Source organism: Pelophylax lessonae, assembly GCF_965119305.1.
Source record: "Pelophylax lessonae genome assembly, chromosome: 11".
Taxonomy (NCBI): Eukaryota; Metazoa; Chordata; class Amphibia; order Anura; family Ranidae; genus Pelophylax; species Pelophylax lessonae.
In genome coordinates, this window is record NC_138778.1 from 179,798,439 (window position 1) to 179,819,406 (window position 20,968).

Consider the following 20,968-nt stretch of genomic DNA (forward strand, 5'->3'; position numbering starts at 1 on the left):
ATAAAGAGCCAGCCCGCCCGCTCGCCTTTTTTCTTTTTTTTTTAGTTCCACTTTAGCCGCCGTAGTTGCTGTTCCATGACCTACCAGGGGTCCTGCAGCTTATAGGACAAGAGCCAGTGCCATGAGGGAGGGGGCAGTGCCATCATTGGCAGAGCCAGACATCCTCTTGTATCTAGGAGCTTGCATTGCATGCTGCTGCTGCTCACCTGAGTCTCTCCTGCAGTGCCTAGCTGTGTCCAGTAGGTGTCACTGGCTGGCTATGGGATTGAATAGGGGGGAGGTGTGGCAGGCCAGAGACATAGGGAGGGGGGGTTGGGGGGTGGGAGAGGAGAGCCAGGAGCCTGAGCTTGTCTGTGGCTGGAGAGGAGAAGGAAGAATGGAGGGGTGACTATTAGGGGGAGCATGGGGCGAGCTGTGCAGGCAGGGATGCCTGCTGGGGGGCTGCGCTGGCCCGGCCTGGTCCTGATGGTGATGTTCTGTATCTGTTGCCATGGCAAATCTCTGGGAGAGCCCCCGATGCCTCAGGGTAAGTCTATGGGATGTGAAGACAATGGGAAGGGTGGCACTGGGGGGGGGGGGGGTCAGAGGATGAGCCGTGAGACATCACCCATGCCTGCCATCCTGGGGGTGGGGGGGGGGGGCACATCACAGGGGGGCTCTATTGTTTTCATTTTTTTTTTTTATTGGGGGGGGTCCTTTAAGTCATTCATGTATTGGTGGGCTGATAGGAGACGGGGGAGGGGGAGCACCTGATGTTTGATTGGTAGAGGTGGATTTATCGGGGGGGGACCGGATTGCCCCCCATTCATTTTTTTGGAAGGGGGGTGCCGTTTTGGCGGATGACCGTAGTGGATGTGAGGAGGGGGAGGGGGGGGGGGTAAATCTGGCCTGTGATGTAATGGGTGGGGATGTATTTGGGGGGTTTACGACTCCATCTGCCGTTATTTACTAAAGCACCGTCCATTTTTATATCAGTATTTTTTTTTTCTTCACCTGGCGACAGTAAAGTGAGATCTGATTGGTCCCCGTGGGGGTTCCAGCGCTGCCCTGGCGTCTGCTATTTGTTGATAATTACGGCTGCTTAGCATTTTGTTTTTTTTTTAAATGACCTAATTGAGTTAGAGGTGGCGGCAGGCAAAGGGTTAAGTGTTTAGATGTCATGTGACCTCGTGGGGGGGGGGTAAAAAAAGGGTGGCGGGGGTTCCCCCTGCTGATGTTTAAGGGAATGTTGTCACTCCGGGGAATACGGATAATAAGTGTCCCCCGTCAGCTGTCCTCAGTCCCAGCTGTCCCCCCCCCCCCCCCCCCCAGACGTCTGTCTGTCTGTCTCCGAGCTGTCCGAGGAATCGCAAAACTGACGCCCAGCTGTTGCCCGTAGCGACAAAGCAGGTTCCAGGTTGCCTTCCAAAGATGAAATTCGATTGGACATTTTGCATGAGAAGTCAGTTTGCTTTCTGTTCAGAAGCCTCAAGAAGTAGCGTATTGCAGCTGGCCAGTGGTCATCTATTTAGTCAGGGTAATACACTGTACAGTCTGATTGTACCATCTTATTAAAGCAGGTCATACACTGTACAGTCTGATTGTACCATCTTATTAAAGCAGGTCATACACTGTGCAATCTGATTGTACAGTTTTTCTAAAGCTGAGTATACAATCTGATTGTAAAGTTTCCTTCAAACCACCATACATTATACAATCTGATTGTACATTTTCCTTTAAGCTGGCCATACACTCTGCAATTGAATTGTATGGTTTCCTTAAAGCTGGCCATACACTATACAATCTGATTGAAGTTTCCCTTAAGCTGGCCATTCACTATACAATCTGATTGTACAGTTTCCTTTAAGCTGGCCATACACTATACAATTGGATTGTATGGTTTCCTTAAAGCCGACCATACACTATACAATCTGATTGTACAGTTTCCTTTAAGCTGGCCATACACTATACAATCAGATTGTACAGTTTTCCTTAAGCTGGCCATACACTATACAATCTGATTGTACCATCTTCTTAAAGCTGGCCATACACTGTACAATCTGATTGTACAGTTTCCTTAAAGCTAGCCATACACTATACAATCTGATTGCACAGTTTCCTTTAAGCTGGCCATACACTCTACAATTGGATTGTACAGTTTCCCTAAAGTAGAAATAAACCTTACTATCGTTTTTCAGCCATGGAATCTGCCATCTTGGCCTCTGTTTGATCCTCAGCTTCCATGATGCTGCACATGTGATCAGTTATGACGTTGGCCATTGGATGGTATGACAGTTTGGTTGAGGACACAAGCAATGTGACAGTTGGCAATCCCGACGTTCCAGGAATATAACTATCAAATTGATGGGTTTACTTACGCTTTAAAGCTGGTCATACACTATACAATCTGATTGTACAGTTTCCTTAAAGTGTTACTAAACCCACAACAGTAAAATTAGTCTCTATATGCAGCAAAGCATGCTTGTTATACTCACTGTGCAAGGGGTTAATCCTCTCCATTGTGTAAAAAGGCTGTTTGATCCTGTCTTCTGATCCTCCCCTTCTTCCACATCCCCAACCCATCTCCTGGTTGTACAGAGCACTAGGAGTCCGGCTCATGCTCAGTTTGGTGTGTATTGCTAGAGAGTATTTTTGGGAGGGTGTATGTGATCAGCACAGGGCCAATCCGCACTGTCCAGACAGAGGGTCAGGGTTCCTGCAGCCTCATAGGACAGCTCAGTGCAGTATGAAAACTCCTCCTACAAGCTTTAACCAGACACTGATAGAAGTCACAAGACTGTTATATACTGCTGATGAAAAAAAAGGTATTTATCAGTTTATATTTACTAAAATGATTGCATTTCCTTGTTCTGTATACTGTGGGAGATCAGATATACTGAATGCAGGCTCCTGGGGAGACCAGATATAGTGAATGCAGGGTCCTGGGGAGACCAGATATAGATAATGCAGGCTGCTGGAGAGACCAGATATAGTGAATGCAGAGTCCTGGGGAGAAAAGATATAGTGAATGCAGAGTCCTGGGGAGACCAGATATAGTGAATGCAGGGTCCTGGGGAGACCAGATATAGTGAATGCGGGGTCCTGGGGAGACCAGATATAGTGAATGCGGGGTCCTGGGGAGATCAGACATAGTGAATGCAGGCTCCTGGGGAGACCAGATATAGTGAATGCGGGGTCCTGGGGAGACCAGATATAGTGAATGCAGAGTCCTGGGGAGATAATATATAGTGAATGCAGGGTCCTGGGGAGACCAGATATAGTGAATGCAGGGTCCTGGGGAGACCAGATATAGTGAATGCAGAGTCCTGGGGAGACCAGATATAGTGAATGCAGGGTCCTGGGGAGATCAGATATAGTGAATGCAGGGTCCTGGGAAGACCAGATATAGTGAATGCAGGGTCCTGGGGAGATCAGACATAGTGAATGCGGGGTCCTGGGGAGACCAGATATAGTGAATGCGGGGTCCTGGGGAGATCAGATATAGTGAATGCAGGGTCCTGGGGAGATCAGATAAAGTGAATGCAGGGTCCTGGGGAGATCAGATATAGTGAATGCAGGTTCTGGGGAGATCAGATATAGTGAATGCAGGTTCTGGGGAGATCAGATTTAATGACTGCAGGGTCCTGGGGAGACCAGATATAGTGAATGCAGGGTCCTGGGGAGACCAGATATAGTGAATGCAGGCTCCTGGGGAGACCAGATATAGTGAATGCAGGCTCCTGGAGAGACCAGATATAGTGAATGCAGGGTCCTGGGGAGACCAGATATAGATAATGCAGGCTGCTGGAGAGACCAGATATAGTGAATGCAGAGTCCTGGGGAGAAAAGATATAGTGAATGCAGAGTCCTGGGGAGACCAGATATAGTGAATGCAGGGTCCTGGGGAGACCAGATATAGTGAATGCGGGGTCCTGGGGAGACCAGATATAGTGAATGCGGGGTCCTGGGGAGATCAGACATAGTGAATGCAGGCTCCTGGGGAGACCAGATATAGTGAATGCGGGGTCCTGGGGAGACCAGATATAGTGAATGCAGAGTCCTGGGGAGATAATATATAGTGAATGCAGGGTCCTGGGGAGACCAGATATAGTGAATGCAGGGTCCTGGGGAGACCAGATATAGTGAATGCAGAGTCCTGGGGAGACCAGATATAGTGAATGCAGGGTCCTGGGGAGATCAGATATAGTGAATGCAGGGTCCTGGGAAGACCAGATATAGTGAATGCAGGGTCCTGGGGAGATCAGACATAGTAAATGCGGGGTCCTGGGGAGACCAGATATAGTGAATGCGGGGTCCTGGGGAGATCAGATATAGTGAATGCAGGGTCCTGGGGAGATCAGATAAAGTGAATGCAGGGTCCTGGGGAGATCAGATATAGTGAATGCAGGTTCTGGGGAGATCAGATTTAGTGACTGCAGGGTCCTGGGGAGACCAGATATAGTGAATGCAGAGTCCTGGGGAGACCAGATATAGTGAATGCAGAGTCCTGGGGAGATCAGATATAGTGAATGCAGGTTCTGGGGAGATCAGATTTAATGACTGCAGGGTCCTGGGGAGACCAGATATAGTGAATGCAGGGTCCTGGGGAGACCAGATATAGTGAATGCAGGGTCCTGGGGAGATCAGATATAATGAATGCAGGGTCCTGGGGAGACCAGATATAGTGAATGCAGAGTCCTGGGGAGACCAGATATAGTGAATGCAGAGTCCTGGGTAGACCAGATATAGTGAATGCAGGGTCCTGGGGAGATCAGATATAGTGACTGCAGGTTCTGGGGAGATCAGATTTAGTGACTGCAGGGTCCTGGGGAGACCAGATATAGTGAATGCAGAGTCCTGGGGAGACACCAGATATAGTGAATGCAGAGTCCTGGGGAGATCAGATATAGTGAATGCAGGGTCCTGGGGAGATCAGATATAGTGAATGCAGGTTCTGGGGAGATCAGATTTAGTGACTGCAGGGTCCTGGGGAGACCAGATTTAGTGAATGCAGGGTCCTGGGGAGACCAGATATAGTGAATGCAGGGTCCTGGGGAGATCAGATATAGTGAATGCAGGGTCCTGGGGAGACCAGATATAGTGAATGCAGGGTCCTGGGGAGATCAGATATAGTGAATGCAGGGTCCTGGGGAGACCAGATATAGTGAATGCAGGGTCCTGGGGAGACCAGATATAGTGAATGCAGGGTCCTGGGGAGATCAGATATAGTGAATGCAGGGTCCTGGGGAGACCAGATATAGTGAATGCTGAGTCCTGGGGAGACCAGATATAGTGAATGCAGAGTCCTGGGGAGACCAGATATAGTGACTGCAGAGTCCCGGGGAGATCAGGTATAGTGAATGCAGGGTCCTGGGGAGATCAGATATAGTGAATGCAGGTTCTGGGGAGATCAGATTTAGTGACTGCAAGGTCCTGGGGAGACCAGATATAGTGAATGCAGGGTCCTGGGGAGACCAGATATAGTGAATGCAGGGTCCTGGGGAGATCAGATATAGTGAATGCAGGGTCCTGGGGAGACCAGATATAGTGAATGCTGAGTCCTGGGGAGACCAGATATAGTGAATGCTGAGTCCTGGGGAGACCAGATATAGTGAATGCAGGGTCCTGGGGAGATCAGATATAGTGAATGCAGGTTCTGGGGAGATCAGATTTAGTGACTGCAAGGTCCTGGGGAGACCAGATATAGTGAATGCAGGGTCCTGGGGAGTCCAGATATAGTGAATGCAGGGTCCTGGGGAGATCAGATATAGTGAATGCAGGTTCTGGGGAGATCAGATATAGTGAATGCAGGGTCCTGGGGAGATCAGATATATTGAATGCAGGGTCCTGGAGAGACCAGATATAATGAATGCAAGCTGCTGGGGAGACCAGATATAGTGAATGCAGGGTCCTGGGGAGACCAGATATAGTGAATGCGGGGTCCTGGGGAGATCAGATATAGTGAATGCAGAATCCTGGGTTTAGTAACACTTTAAGGCCTGTACACACGATCAGAAAATTGTATGAAAAATAGGGAAGGGAAGGGATTGTACGATAATCGGGTCGTTAGTACACAGCTGATCTGCGATCTGTGAACCAACCATTGACACCCCCAGCCATTCGCAGATCTCAGTGTGAACCATTGTGCGATTCTGGTGTGCGAATCAGTGCCGGTTCCTGCATCACACCAGACTTAGTCCCAGTTCACACATATGCAATGCGGGAACCCTGCGAATCCACTGTGGGTTCCCACACCGCATTCAGCTCGCAGGCAGTTCACAGTGCCATATGCGGATCTAGGGGTGTCAATACAAAGGTAACCACACCCCCAGATCAGTTCACATATCGCAGTGCGAACTGTCAGTTCAGACATGAATCGGATTGCATAGGTGCGAACACCCATGTGATTTGATTCTGGTGCGGACCCAAAAAAGGGTCCTGTGCGACTTTGGTCCAATCTGTATGGCTGAATTCTCATCGCACAGACATCACATGTAATTTTCAGAGCAGTGCACCCCGAATCTCATGGGATGTCTGACATTGCATATATGTGAACCAGTGCTTAGTCCTACCACTACCCTGTAGAATGGGGTGTCCAATTTACTTTCATTGCGGGTCGCATTAGCATTATGCTTGACCTCAGAGGGCCAGTTGTATCTGTAAGAGCAGATGTCCAGAGTACCCCTCCCCCTTACATCAGAAGTCACGAGTCCCCCAACCCTCTCCTACATCACAGCGCACCCCCCTTACCATGTGCTGCTGGAAGGAAGAGGCTGGGGCTGGAAGGCAGAAAGTGCAGAGTCTGGAGGAGAACCAGAGGAGGGCTGCAATCATCTCCGGGATTCTGCTGAATGCTGAGACCAGAGGAGGGCTGGAATCATCTGCTGAATGCTGAGACCAGAGGAGGTGGAGATGAGGGGATGCTGCGGCTGCACAGAGAGGTGCAGGATCTGAAGGGGGAGTTCTAACCTCCTCTCTGCTGCAGCAGAGACCAACCTCTCCGCAGCTGCATGAAGAAGCACATGATTTGGAGTTCTGCCCTCCTCTCTGTTAGTGACTGCTGAGACAAGGCGGGGGTGTGGACAAGGGGGATGCTCCAGCTGCAGGAGAGGTGCGAGGGTCGCATGAAATGGCCTGGAGGGCCGGATTTGGCCCGCAGGCCTTGTGTTTAACCCATGTGTTGTAGAACAAAAGCTTGCTTCTTATGATACAAATTGAATTGTAAAGCGGAGCTCACCCCAAAAGTGGACGTGCCGCTTGTCTGCCTCCTCCCCCTCTACAGTGCCAAATTTGGCACCTTGTGGGGGGAGGGGGGGTTTTTACAGGTACCCGTCTCCACTTCCTGCTGAGTTTTCCACAGCCAGCCATTGAGAAAGCGGAGAGCGATTCATGCATGCACAATAGGAAACCGGCTGTGACGCTGTAAGGCTTCACTTCCTGGTTCCCTTATCCAAGATGGCGGCGCCAGCACCCGATAGCCAATTCAAGAATTGGCTCAAGGGAGGACACTGCTGCTGGATCCCTGCACAGGAAAGTGCCCTAATAGTAAAAGTCAGCATCTACGGTATTTGTAGCTGCTGACTTTTAATATTTTGGTGGGGTGGGGGTGGGGCTGGAGCTCTACTTTAACTGCTTCCGGACCACCCACCGCCTTTTTACTGCGGGAGTGCCACCCTCCTGCGTGAACCGACGTAGACGTATGTCAGTCGCGCGCAGGCAGCTAGAGGGCGAGCACATGCTGCCGCCGCCAGCCTGCTCCCGCCCCCAGTCGGCAACGGGAAGCTGATGCAGCGGGCAGGTGGCTCTGATTGCCGCCTGACACCCGCGATCGCTCCCCGCTGAGAGAGAAGAACGGTCAATAGTTGTAAACATAGCTGACCGTTCTTCTCCCTGGAATGATCGCAAAAAAATTGCAAAATCGCTGCAATTCTGCTGAGATTTCGAAACACGAGTCTGGTTGCCATTATTCCTAATAGCACTCCAAATGTGGTGCAATTCTGCCCTGATTGTCGTCTGGTTAATCGTGGAAAAACTTTTGTTTAACAATCACGCTAATGCGACAAATGTGCATGCAGAATTGCATGAAAATTGCACAATGATAAGCTACGTGATATGTGAATGGGCCCTAAAGGAGATTGTATGATGTATGATCAGCTATAAGACGATTGTACAGTCAGATTGTATGGTGTATGATCAGCTATAAGACGACTGTACAGTCAGATTGTATGGTGTATGATCAGCTATAAGACGACTGTACAGTCAGATTGTATGGTGTATGATCAGTTATAAGACGATTGTACAGTCAGATTGTATGGTGAGATTTACAGAAGGTGATTTTTGGTTACAGAGAAGGACATTGGTTTGTGTTCGGAGTCGGGGACATCTCCCATGTATGGGTTCTCGTAGGTCGGTGGATATTGGATGATTTCTTCCTTATATTCTGTTGCGGACTCTGTGATTCCAGCTCTTCCTCCGCTGGGAGGGTGTCAGGTGTCAGACGTGTAAATGAGATCTGTTCCCGATCCCCATGGACTGACACAGAGGTGTCTTGTAGTCTGCATTGTAGCAACCAATCAGCTGCCTGCGTATAAGATGTACAGAGGTGGTCCCTATAGTGTATTATTCTCCCCATAGAGTTCCATCCATAAATCTGCACCAAAGGAACAGGTTAGAATAATTTCAGGGGCGTAACTACAGGGGTTGCAATTGCAATCGGGCCCCATGCTCCAGGGGGCCTGTTCGGCTCCCCTGTACTCCTGAATAGGAGACCTGTGCGGCTCCCCTGTACACCTGGATAGGAGACCTGTGCGGCTCCCCTGTACACCTGGATAGGGGGCCTGTGCGGCTCCCCTGTACACCTGGATAGGGGGCCTGTGCGGCTCCCCTGTACTCATGGATAGGGGGCCTGTGCGGCTCCCCTGTACTCCTGGATAGGGGGCCTGTGCAGCTCCCCTGTACTCATGGATAGGGGGCCTGTGCAGCTCCCCTGTACTCATGGATAGGGGGCCTGTGCGGCTCCCCTGTACTCCTGGATAGGAGACCTGTGCGGCTCCCCTGTACACCTGGATAGGAGACCTGTGCGGCTCCCCTGTACACCTGGATAGGGGGCCTGTGCGGCTCCCCTGTACACCTGGATAGGGGGCCTGTGCGGCTCCCCTGTACTCATGGATAGGGGGCCTGTGCGGCTCCCCTGTACTCCTGGATAGGGGGCCTGTGCGGCTCCCCTGTACTCATGGATAGGGGGCCTGTGCAGCTCCCCTGTACTCATGGATAGGGGGCCTGTGCGGCTCCCCTGTACTCCTGGATAGGAGACCTGTGCGGCTCCCCTGTACACCTGGATAGGAGACCTGTGCGGCTCCCCTGTACACCTGGATAGGGGGCCTGTGCGGCTCCCCTGTACTCATGGATAGGGGGCCTGTGCGGCTCCCCTGTACTCCTGGATAGGGGGCCTGTGCGGCTCCCCTGTACTCATGGATAGGGGCCCTGTGCGGCTCCCTTGTACTCATGGATAGGGGGCCTGTGCGGCTCCCCTGTACTCATGGATAGGGGGCCTGTGCGGCTCCCCTGTACTCCTGGATAGGAGACCTGTGCGGCTCCCCTGTACACCTGGATAGGGGGCCTGTGCGGCTCCCCTGTACTCATGGATAGGGGGCCTGTGCGGCTCCCCTGTACTCCTGGATAGGGGGCCTGTGCGGCTCCCCTGTACTCATGGATAGGGGCCCTGTGCGGCTCCCTTGTACTCATGGATAGGGGGCCTGTGTGGCTCCCCTGTACTCATGGATAGGGGGCCTGTGCAGCTCCCCTGTACTCATGGATAGGGGGCCTGTGCGGCTCCCCTGTACTCCTGGATAGGAGACCTGTGCGGCTCCCCTGTACACCTGGATAGGGGGCCTGTGCAGCTCCCCTGTACACCTGGATAGGAGGCCTGTGCGGTCATTGGGGCCGCAGGGGCGCCGCCCCCCCCCCCATCCATGCGTCCGGCCCCCTAACCTACATGCGGGACGCCGGACACATGGATTCCAATGGGGATTTATTTTTATTTTTTTGAAGCACGTGATAAGAGCCAGAGGCTCTAATAGGCGTCAAAAAAGGGTGGGCTCGGGGTGCAGAGCACTGCGCCCTGAGCCCACCCAGTTCTGTGACAATAACGAATGAATGTTCACTATTGTCACACTGACTCTCCTCCCAGCCAATCAGGAAGAGGGTTGTGAGACCCCTTTCCTGATTGGCCAAAAGGAGAAGCGATCTTACTGACCAGTGGCAAGGCAGAGGCAGAAGAGACACGGCTGGAGAAGGACAGCGGCTCAGCCACCCAGCACTCCCCGGCTCGGACAGGAGGAAGGAGAAGGTAAGGAGGCAGATGTCCGGGGGGGAACGTGTCGCCTGCCAACTGACTGACTGAGACCGATGGACCAACTGCACAGGTGATCAAATACCACCAAAAGAAAGCTCTATTTATGGGGGAAAAAAAGGACATCAATTGTTTTTGGGTACAGTGTCACACGACCGAGCAATTGTCAGTTAAAGTAACATAGTGCCATATCGCAAAAAATGGCCTGGTCATGAAGGGGGGTAAACCTCCCGCAGGTCAAGTGGTTAATTTATTCTGCCTATCAGAATGCATTAACCTGCAAATGTGCAAACCTGGACTAAACACGTCTAGCGTTTATGTGCGTTTGCCATTTTTTTACACTCAAACGCACATGATGGTTTTCATTTGTATTTTTACTTGCCTCTGAGCACCTGTAAATGCCTATGTGTGCAAGAACACCCAGGCTAACATAAAAGGGTGTTTAGAGACCGGAAAAAAAAGTCAAACGCCAGTAATGCGGCATTTTTAACACCCTGTGTCAAAGGCCTTAAAGTGGTTCTACAGACAGAAGGTTTTTTATCCTAATGAGTTCAATGCATTCTATGCGTTATACTTACCTGAGCCCCATTTCGATCCAGTGATGTGCACGAGAGCAGCGGCTGTCCCATGTCTCTCTCTCCTCATTGACTCATACAGCAGTGTGAGCCATTGCCTACTGCTGCTGTCAATCACAGCTAGTGAACCAATGATGAGAGAGCAGGGGGGCCGAATCACACTCTGTGTGTGAATAGACAATGTGCATTCACAGGAGTGCAGCTCAGGAGTGAGCCTGCTTGAGTGCCCCCATAGTAAGAGGCTTCCTATTGGAGGCACTTGGCAGGGGGAGGAGCCAAAACTGCAGGCGGGGGACCCAAAAAAAAAAAGAGGAGGATCAGGGTGCTCTGTCCAAAACCATTACACAGAGTAGGTAAGTATGACATGTTTAAAATTTTTATTTTTTTTAATGATAACCTTTAGAATCACTTTTAGGCCCCTTTCACACTTGATGCGACTTGTCCTGCAACTTGGGACTGCAAAGTCGTACTCCATGATTTCCAATGAGTACCATTCATATCTGTAGGACTTCAAGTCGCAACGACTTCAAAGTAGTCCCTGCACTACTTTGGGCCATTTTAATGTGTTTTGAGGTCCATAGACAAAGGCACTGGTTCAAGTCCAGTCAAAATTGCGACAAAAAAAATCGCAGTAAAATCACACGACTTTTAGGTCGCATAAGTGTGAAAGGAGCCTAAAGAGGAACTTCGATTTGTTTTGTGAAGCGGTAGTAAAGTCTATATAATAAAGTCTATAATAAGGCTTACCTGTAGGTAAAATTAATATCTCCTAAACTTGCATTGTTTAGGAGATAATCACCCTGGATACAGCCGGTGATGCCCCCGCGCATGTGCTCTGAAGAATCGGACCTTGAGAGCCGTGAACCGCACATGTGCGGGAGTGTCGTCATCACGGCTATAGCCACTCATACAGCCAGAGCGTGCAAACCCAGAAGACCAGGGGAAGATGGAAGCCCTCTCAGCATTGACATTGTGCCGCTGGGGGGTCTTCGTTCTAAGGTAAGTATTTCGTAATGTGCTAGTATGCAATACATACTAGCACATTATGCAATTGTCTTACTGGTAGTTTTTTTTTTTTTTTTTAACTACCGTGGTTTACTACCACTTTAGGTTTAGCAGCTGCAAGTTCTGTAGCTGTTGACTTTTAATAATCAGGTGCTTGGCCAGGTTGTAAGGGGAGTCACTTTGGGTGGGGGGCCCGTGGAACCCAGCTTCATCCTTGTTTCAGCTCCCCTGGCCCCTCTTATGTGTAAGTCACCCTGTGTCTATTAGGGGCACAGGGTGACTAAGAAAATGATGGACAGCTACTTAATGGACACTGAGAATGTGGTTTGGGTTACTTCAAATGGGATATTGTATAAGCTTTGCCATATAGCCTCTGGAGACTGTTGCCACGCCGTCTGCAATTCCTGATTAATCAAAGCATTGCTTAGATGTGGATGCCATGGTTAATTGGAACACCTATTGTCTCTGCTAGAAAATCCTTGTGGAATGTGTTTATAGTTGTAATAATGTGTCCTTTGTATTCACTGTTGTAGGGGCTGAATAGTCTAGTCATCCAGGCTGGGTGAAGTGACTAGTTAATTAGCGCATGTTAATTATGTTTCTGGTTACAGTTTGTATTGTTAGGGTAATATGATCAGGAGGGGGATGTCCTCCTGTGTGGTATGTGTGAGTTGGTTCAATAAAGAATTCCAAATCTCATATGCGCTATTTGTTGGTTAGTCTTGTATGTTATGCGGCTATAATATCTGATATCTATGTACAAGACTGGAAAAAGTGGTATACTGACGGAAGCACTCAAGCACAGTGTGGGTCGTTTCCGTCACACAGGGGTCCAGCACTGTCTTTCCACAGCTTGTTCTTCTTACTGCTGCGGGTCCCTGACGTCACCATCCTGGATATGCATGCTGGCTGTGGCTTTCTGGGGAACCACAGCCGGCTCGCCACTTCTCATACGTGAGCTTATATGGCTGTCTGGGAATGGTCCTGCACCCTCTTAGGATACGTCACATGTCCCAAGAGGCTGCAGGGGAGGAAGGGGAAGCAAGGGAACTCATCCTCACCTAGGTAGGTAAGGATTGCAGAACTGGGAGCTGGTACCAAATAACCCCCCCCCCCCACCAAAAAACTGTAACCTGGTACAGACTGGGGGAGGGAACCAGTGAGCTTCACTTTTTGAATGAAGTTCTGCTTTACCAGTACATTGAAGGGGAAAGCCAAGTAAGACATTTATTGGATTTTTCAGCAACCAGTCATTTTTAAATATTGAATAGTTAAAGTGACATTCATGGCCATCATCTGTAATGTATACAGTAGAAAAGAATTGGAGGAAAAGATTGGACTGTGCAGGCCCAAAAGAGGAGTAACCATTCAAAATCTGTTAAAACATTTTTTATTTATTTAAGTACCAAACATTAAAAGAACATTGATATCAACATGAACGTCTATAATAAAAAAAGATAGAATACAAACGCCACATTTAGCAGTTTCCTGCATAGGGTTATGTAGCAAGAGAATGAGCACTGGTATGTAGGTCCTCATGTGCCGACGCGTTTCGCCGATGCTTCATCAGGGCCTATGAAGACCACACAGTACTCATCTATGAAGAAAAACAATGCCATTTAAATTCATATTTGGCTGTACATGTCATTTCATTACATGACTTGTATATCACAGTACAATCTACTATGTGAGTGTGCGTGACCCACCTCAGCGACGAGCCACACACGCATAACTGCTACCTGGGCAGGCGCCAGGGCAATAGGTGAATTCCAACCCGAGAGAGATAGGATCTAAAATATTTATGAAACAATTTATGTAATATTGGTCAGTGTTATAACCTTGTGGCTACACAAAGGCTACGTAGGATGGGCCACTTACTATAGGGTAAATATCCTGATGGAAGAATTTAGGGTCTATAGAGGTCCACCAGGGCTTATAATGAAAATAACGTCCAAAACTATATATATCCAATTGGGGTATAATTTGTGTTGGATCAATGCTGTTATATTGATCTTCACACCACACCACGTGTCAAACGTGTCACCACTTCCCCGTAATATCTGCACTCACCACAATTTATTGCATGTTTGGCAATCAGGCAATGTACCCCTCAGGGTAGTAGTGGATATTCCAATAGTGGTTCTCAATCATCTAGGTGATTCTGTATAGTTCCCATATGTAAAATAAAAAGAGAACTCCAATGGTGCAATAATGTATACTCACATTTATTAAAACATACATAAAATCTTCACCTGTTGCACTCACATGTAAAACACTGTTAAATTGCATGAATAGAGTTGTGAGCCTCACATAGCATGGTCCCGGCAGACCCAGTATAAGAAATCCTGTGTCTCACCCGACCACTATTTGCTGATGCCAGAACGTCACTTCCGGTACTGCGTGTAACGTCATTTCCGGTTGCCATGCAGCCACGTCCCAAAGCGTTTCATCATTACGACTTCGTCCTGGGAAATCTTCCCCCTTTGCTGCAGATTCATACCTGTCCATTCATGTCTTTGCTGTGTTTTTCACTTGCTAGAGCTCCCACTGAAACCAATATCCGAGTGAATAAGGGGACCTTTGGCAGAGTGGCGGGAGCAGGATAAGGGGACCTTAAGCAGAGTGGTGGGAGCAGGATAAGAGGACCTTTGGCAGAGTGGTGGGAGCAGGATAATGGGGCTTTTGGCAGAGTAGTGGGAACAGGATAGGGGGACCTTTGGCAGAGTGGTGGGAGCAGGATAAAGGGACCTTTGGCAGAGTGGTGGGAACAGGATAGGGGGACCTTTGGCAGAGTGGTGGGAGAAGGATAAGGGGACCTTAAGCAGAGTGGTGGGAGCAGGATAAGGGGACCTTTGGCAGAGTGGTGGGAACAGGATAAGGGGACCTTTGGCAGAGTGGTGGGAGTGGGATAATGCGACTTTTGGCAGAGTGGTGGGAGCAGGATAAGGGGACCTTTGGCAGAGTGGTGGGAGCAGGATAAGGGGACCTTTGGCAGAGTTGTGGGAGCAGGATAAGGGGACCTTAAGCAGAGTGGTGGGAGCAGGATAAGGGGACCTTTGGCAGAGTGGTGGGAGTGGGATAATGGGGCTTTTGGCAGAGTAGTGGGAACAGGATAGGGGGACCTTTGGCAGAGTGGTGGGAGCAGGATAAGGGGACCTTTGGCAGAGTGGTGGGAGTGGGATAATGGGACTTTTGGCAGAGTAGTGGGAACATGATAGGGGGACCTTTGGCAGAGCGGTGGGAGCAGGATAAGGGGATCTTTGGCAGAGTGGTGGGAGTGAGATAATGGGACTTTTGGCAGAGTGGTGGGAACAGGATAAGGGGACTTTTAGCAGAGTAGTGGGAACAGGATAGGGGGACCTTTGGCACAGTGGTGGGAACAGGATAAGGAAACTTTTGGCAGAGTAGTGGGAACAGGATAGGGGGAACTTTGGCAGAGTGGTGGGAGCAGGCTAAGGGGACATTTGGCAGAGTGGAAGGAGCAGGATAAGGGGACCTTTGGAAGAGTGGCGAGAGCAGGATAAGGGGACCTTTGGCAGAGTGGCGGGAGCAGGATAAGGGGACCTTAAGCAGAGTGGTGGGAGCAGGATAAGGGGACCTTTGGCAGAGTGGTGGGAGCAGGATAAGGGGACCTTTGGCAGAGTGGTGGGAGCAGGATAAGGGGACCTTAAGCAGAGTGGTGGGAGCAGGATAAGGGGACCTTTGGCAGAGTGGTGGGAGTGGGATAATGGGGCTTTTGGCAGAGTAGTGGGAACAGGATAGGGGGACCTTTGGCAGAGTGGTGGGAGCAGGATAAGGGGACCTTTGGCAGAGTGGTGGGAGTGGGATAATGGGACTTTTGGCAGAGTAGTGGGAACATGATAGGGGGACCTTTGGCAGAGTGGTGGGAGCAGGATAAGGGGACCTTTGGCAGAGTGGTGGGAGTGGGATAATGGGACTTTTGGCAGAGTGGTGGGAACAGGATAAGGGGACTTTTAGCAGAGTAGTGGGAACAGGATAGGGGGACCTTTGGCACAGTGGTGGGAACAGGATAAGGAAACTTTTGGCAGAGTAGTGGGAACAGGATAGGGGGAACTTTGGCAGAGTGGTGGGAGCAGGATAAGGGGACATTTGGCAGAGTGGAAGGAGCAGGATAAGGGGACCTTTGGAAGAGTGGCGAGAGCAGGATAAGGGGACCTTTGGCAGAGTGGTGGGAGCAGAATAGGGGGACCTTTGGCAGAGTGGTGGGAGCAGAATAGGGGGACCTTTGGCAGAGTGGTGGGAGCAGAATAGGGGGACCTTAAGCAGAGTGGTGGGAGCAGGATAAGGGGACCTTTGGCAGAGTGGTGGGAGCAGGATAATGGGACTTTTGGCAGAGTAGTGGGAACAGGATAGGGGGACCTTTGGCAGAGTGGTGGGAACAAGATAGGGGGACCTTTGGCAGAGTGGTGGGAGCAAAATAGGGGGACCTTTGGCAGAGTGGTGGGAGCAGAATAGGGGGACCTTTGGCAGAGTGGTGGGAGCAGGATAAGGGGACCTTAAGCAGAGTGGTGGGAGCAGGATAAGGGGACCTTTGGCAGAGTGGTGGGAGTGGGATAATGGGGCTTTTGGCAGAGTAGTGGGAACAGGATAGGGGGACCTTTGGCAGAGTGGTGGGAGCAGGATAAGGGGACCTTTGGCAGAGTGGTGGGAGTGGGATAATGGGACTTTTGGCAGAGTAGTGGGAACATGATAGGGGGACCTTTGGCAGAGCGGTGGGAGCAGGATAAGGGGATCTTTGGCAGAGTGGTGGGAGTGAGATAATGGGACTTTTGGCAGAGTGGTGGGAACAGGATAAGGGGACTTTTAGCAGAGTAGTGGGAACAGGATAGGGGGACCTTTGGCACAGTGGTGGGAACAGGATAAGGAAACTTTTGGCAGAGTAGTGGGAACAGGATAGGGGGAACTTTGGCAGAGTGGTGGGAGCAGGATAAGGGGACCTTTGGCAGAGTGGTGGGAGTGGGATAATGGGGCTTTTGGCAGAGTAGTGGGAACAGGATAGGGGGACCTTTGGCAGAGTGGTGGGAGCAGGATAAGGGGACCTTTGGCAGAGTGGTGGGAGTGGGATAATGGGACTTTTGGCAGAGTAGTGGGAACATGATAGGGGGACCTTTGGCAGAGCGGTGGGAGCAGGATAAGGGGATCTTTGGCAGAGTGGTGGGAGTGAGATAATGGGACTTTTGGCAGAGTGGTGGGAACAGGATAAGGGGACTTTTAGCAGAGTAGTGGGAACAGGATAGGGGGACCTTTGGCACAGTGGTGGGAACAGGATAAGGAAACTTTTGGCAGAGTAGTGGGAACAGGATAGGGGGAACTTTGGCAGAGTGGTGGGAGCAGGCTAAGGGGACATTTGGCAGAGTGGAAGGAGCAGGATAAGGGGACCTTTGGAAGAGTGGCGAGAGCAGGATAAGGGGACCTTTGGCAGAGTGGTGGGAGCAGGATAAGGGGACCTTAAGCAGAGTGGTGGGAGCAGGATAAGGGGACCTTTGGCAGAGTGGTGGGAGTGGGATAATGGGGCTTTTGGCAGAGTAGTGGGAACAGGATAGGGGGACCTTTGGCAGAGTGGTGGGAGCAGGATAAGGGGACCTTTGGCAGAGTGGTGGGAGTGGGATAATGGGACTTTTGGCAGAGTAGTGGGAACATGATAGGGGGACCTTTGGCAGAGTGGTGGGAGCAGGATAAGGGGACCTTTGGCAGAGTGGTGGGAGTGGGATAATGGGACTTTTGGCAGAGTGGTGGGAACAGGATAAGGGGACTTTTAGCAGAGTAGTGGGAACAGGATAGGGGGACCTTTGGCACAGTGGTGGGAACAGGATAAGGAAACTTTTGGCAGAGTAGTGGGAACAGGATAGGGGGAACTTTGGCAGAGTGGTGGGAGCAGGATAAGGGGACATTTGGCAGAGTGGAAGGAGCAGGATAAGGGGACCTTTGGAAGAGTGGCGAGAGCAGGATAAGGGGACCTTTGGCAGAGTGGTGGGAGCAGAATAGGGGGACCTTTGGCAGAGTGGTGGGAGCAGAATAGGGGGACCTTTGGCAGAGTGGTGGGAGCAGAATAGGGGGACCTTAAGCAGAGTGGTGGGAGCAGGATAAGGGGACCTTTGGCAGAGTGGTGGGAGCAGGATAATGGGACTTTTGGCAGAGTAGTGGGAACAGGATAGGGGGACCTTTGGCAGAGTGGTGGGAACAAGATAGGGGGACCTTTGGCAGAGTGGTGGGAGCAGAATAGGGGGACCTTTGGCAGAGTGGTGGGAGCAGAATAGGGGGACCTTTGGCAGAGTGGTGGGAGCAGAATAGGGGGACCTTTGGCAGAGTGGTGGGAGCAGAATAGGGGGACCTTTGGCAGAGTGGTGGGAGCAGAATAGGGGGACCTTTGGCAGAGTGGTGGGAGCAGAATAGGGGGACCTTTGGCAGAGTGGTGGGAGCAGGATAAGGGGAGCTTTAGCACAGTGCTTGAAGCAGTATAAGGGGACCTTTGGCAGATAGGTTGGAGCAGGTAGAGAGGACTCTTGGCATAGTGTGTGTGTGGTGTTTGGTAAATTCGTTCGGAGTGGGAGGGGGTTACGTGGTTAGGAATTACTTTGACTTGAAGAGTCAATGCACCCAAAAGTAATACTGAGCTTTGGATGAATCCTGGTGGGCTGAATCAACCCCTGGCTTCTTTTGTTATATTTTAGGTGTCCCTACCCACCTTTGTGTGTCCCAGCTTCTCCGTCTACATTCTCCATAATATAAGGTACACTAAAGAATATGTGGGAGCCCTTCACAATGGCCACAGCAGGTGTGCAGATCTGCAAACTCACAGAGACCTCACCAACAGAATAATAAGAAACTGTCCCATGCTTTAGAGCTCCAGCACCCACCAATAATTGAAATACCAGTATTTTGTGGACTGATCCTTTAAATGTTTCCGAAGTGCAGAACACAGTGCCAATGTACGATGTGCTGAAAGCTTGTTCCAGCCATTTCCCAGATGACATAGTGCTGAGTTCATCGATTTGAGTCAGTGATGGAGGAGGTGAAGATTTTCTTCTTAATACAATAGCAGTTTTTGAGTAACAGTCGGAATAAAGCTGTTGCTCCTATAACAGGAAATACGATTGTTCTTAACGCTTTATTAGGAAGATGGGCAATTCCAGGAAACCAGCGGGGAATGTTTATAAAACACACAAAGGTCAAGCAAAGGGAATTTTCTTTTTGGCACTGTATATACACATATTGATTTGTGTATTCTTTCTTATTTATTAAAGAATGGTGCAAATGTGTTAAGGTTTTTCTACATAATATAGCACATACATATTGATTCCTCCTTCCACACTATGCAGCATGCATTAAGACATGTCCAATGCTTCTTCATACCAGGCCGTAATGCGCACGCATACCTGCTTCTTTTGGAAAATGTGCCCTGTTCACCCAATAATGACCTCCTACATCAGGACCACATGTCCCATGATTCCTCACCCAGCCCATAAAGGCACATGCGTACCTGCTCTAAAAGCATCAGGTGACCTTCTGTGTCGGGACCATGTGTTCTATGATTTCTCACACCCAGCCCATAATGTGCATGCATGCCTGCTCTATAAGTATCAAGTGATCTTCTACATCAGGACTAGATGTCCCATGAATCCTCATGCTCAGTTCATAATGTGCATGAGTGCCCCCTATAATAGAGCTTCAGCTTGTTCCTCTTCCAAAAATGTCAGTCCTGGACAGGAGTGCTTACATCAGGGTGGCAGGGTCTCCCTTAAAGCCTTATCATAGCCACCCTGATGTGTAGACTCCCATCCAGGACTATGAAGGTTTGGGAGGAGGAACAAGCTGAAGCTCTATTACAGGGGGCACTGATGCACATAATGAACTGAGCATGAGAATTCATTGAACATCTAGTTTTTTTGCAAGATTGTTCTGCAATAGATGTAACAACAGATCATGAGTCATTGAGCTACATGAACATTTTTTTAACGAGGGCTTAATAACACTTTGTAATCATAGACCCGTGGGTAAGTAGGCCAGTATGACCTGTGGTCCTCAGTTAGGTCCCATGGGTCTGCGGTATTTAAGTGAACCCACTACGGGTTTTCCACTGCACAGCCTAGAGGAAGGCACTGCCGTCTGCCTACACTCCTAATATAGAAAGCCATGTTGAAGATTTCTGCACCAGCCATGAAACCATCATTATTATTATTATTATTATTATACAGGATTTATATAGCACCAACAGTTTGCGCAGCGCTTTACAATTTGAGGTAGGACAATACAGTTACAATACAGTTCAATACAGGAGGAACTAGAGGGCCCTGCTCATTAGAGCTTACAATCTAGAAGGGAGGGTAAAGTGAAACAAAAGGCGATAACCGTGGGGGATGGGTTGATGGAGAAAATGGAGGTACATTTATTAGGGGTTGGTAGGATAGGCTTCTTTGAAAAGGAGGGTTTTCAGAGATCGCCTAAAAGCTAATAGAGTGGGAGATAATCGCACAGATGAGGGTAAGGAGTTCCATAGGATTGGAGAGGCTCTGGAAAAGTCCTGGAGGCGGGCATGGGAGGAGGTGACGAGGGGGCTAGAGAGCAGGAGGTTTTGAGAGGAACGAAGAGAGCGATTCGGTTGGTATTTTGAGACTAGGCTAGTGATGTAGTTGGGGGCTAAGTTGTGGATTGCTTTGTAAGATGTTGTAAGTATTTTGAATTGAATTTGTTGGGTGAGCGGAAGCCAGTGGAGGGCTTGACAGAGAGGGGCGGCGGACACTGAGCGATTGGTGAGGTGGATGAGCCTGGCGGCAGCATTCATGATGGATTGAAGGGGGGATAGCCTGTGTAGAGGTATGCCAACGAGAAGGGAATTGCAGTAGTCGAGGCGCGAGATGACCAGGGAGTGAACTAAGAGCTTTGTTGTGTCTTTGGTTAGAAAGGGGCATATTTTGGAGATGTTGCGGAGGCTGAGGCGGCAAGATTTGGACAGTGATTGGATGTGGGGTTTGAAGGAGAGTTCAGAGTCCAGGACAACACCTAAGACCTTGGCATGTGGGGATGGGCTGATAGTAAT

The 20,968-nt window shown here is 49.9% G+C and overlaps 1 protein-coding gene across 3 annotated transcripts in view; it reads left to right on the top strand.

Annotated features, from left to right (window-relative positions):
* Nucleotides 1–348: 348 nt before the first annotated feature.
* FAM171A2 (family with sequence similarity 171 member A2) overlaps nt 349–20,968 on the top strand; it is a 69,163-nt gene continuing 48,543 nt past the window's right edge. For all 3 annotated transcript variants that reach the window (XM_082271740.1, XM_082271742.1, XM_082271741.1), the window contains exon 1: nt 349–526. In XM_082271740.1, coding sequence (XP_082127866.1) covers nt 403–526 — 124 coding nt within the window. In that variant the 5' untranslated portion in view covers nt 349–402. The remainder of the gene's footprint in view (nt 527–20,968) is intronic.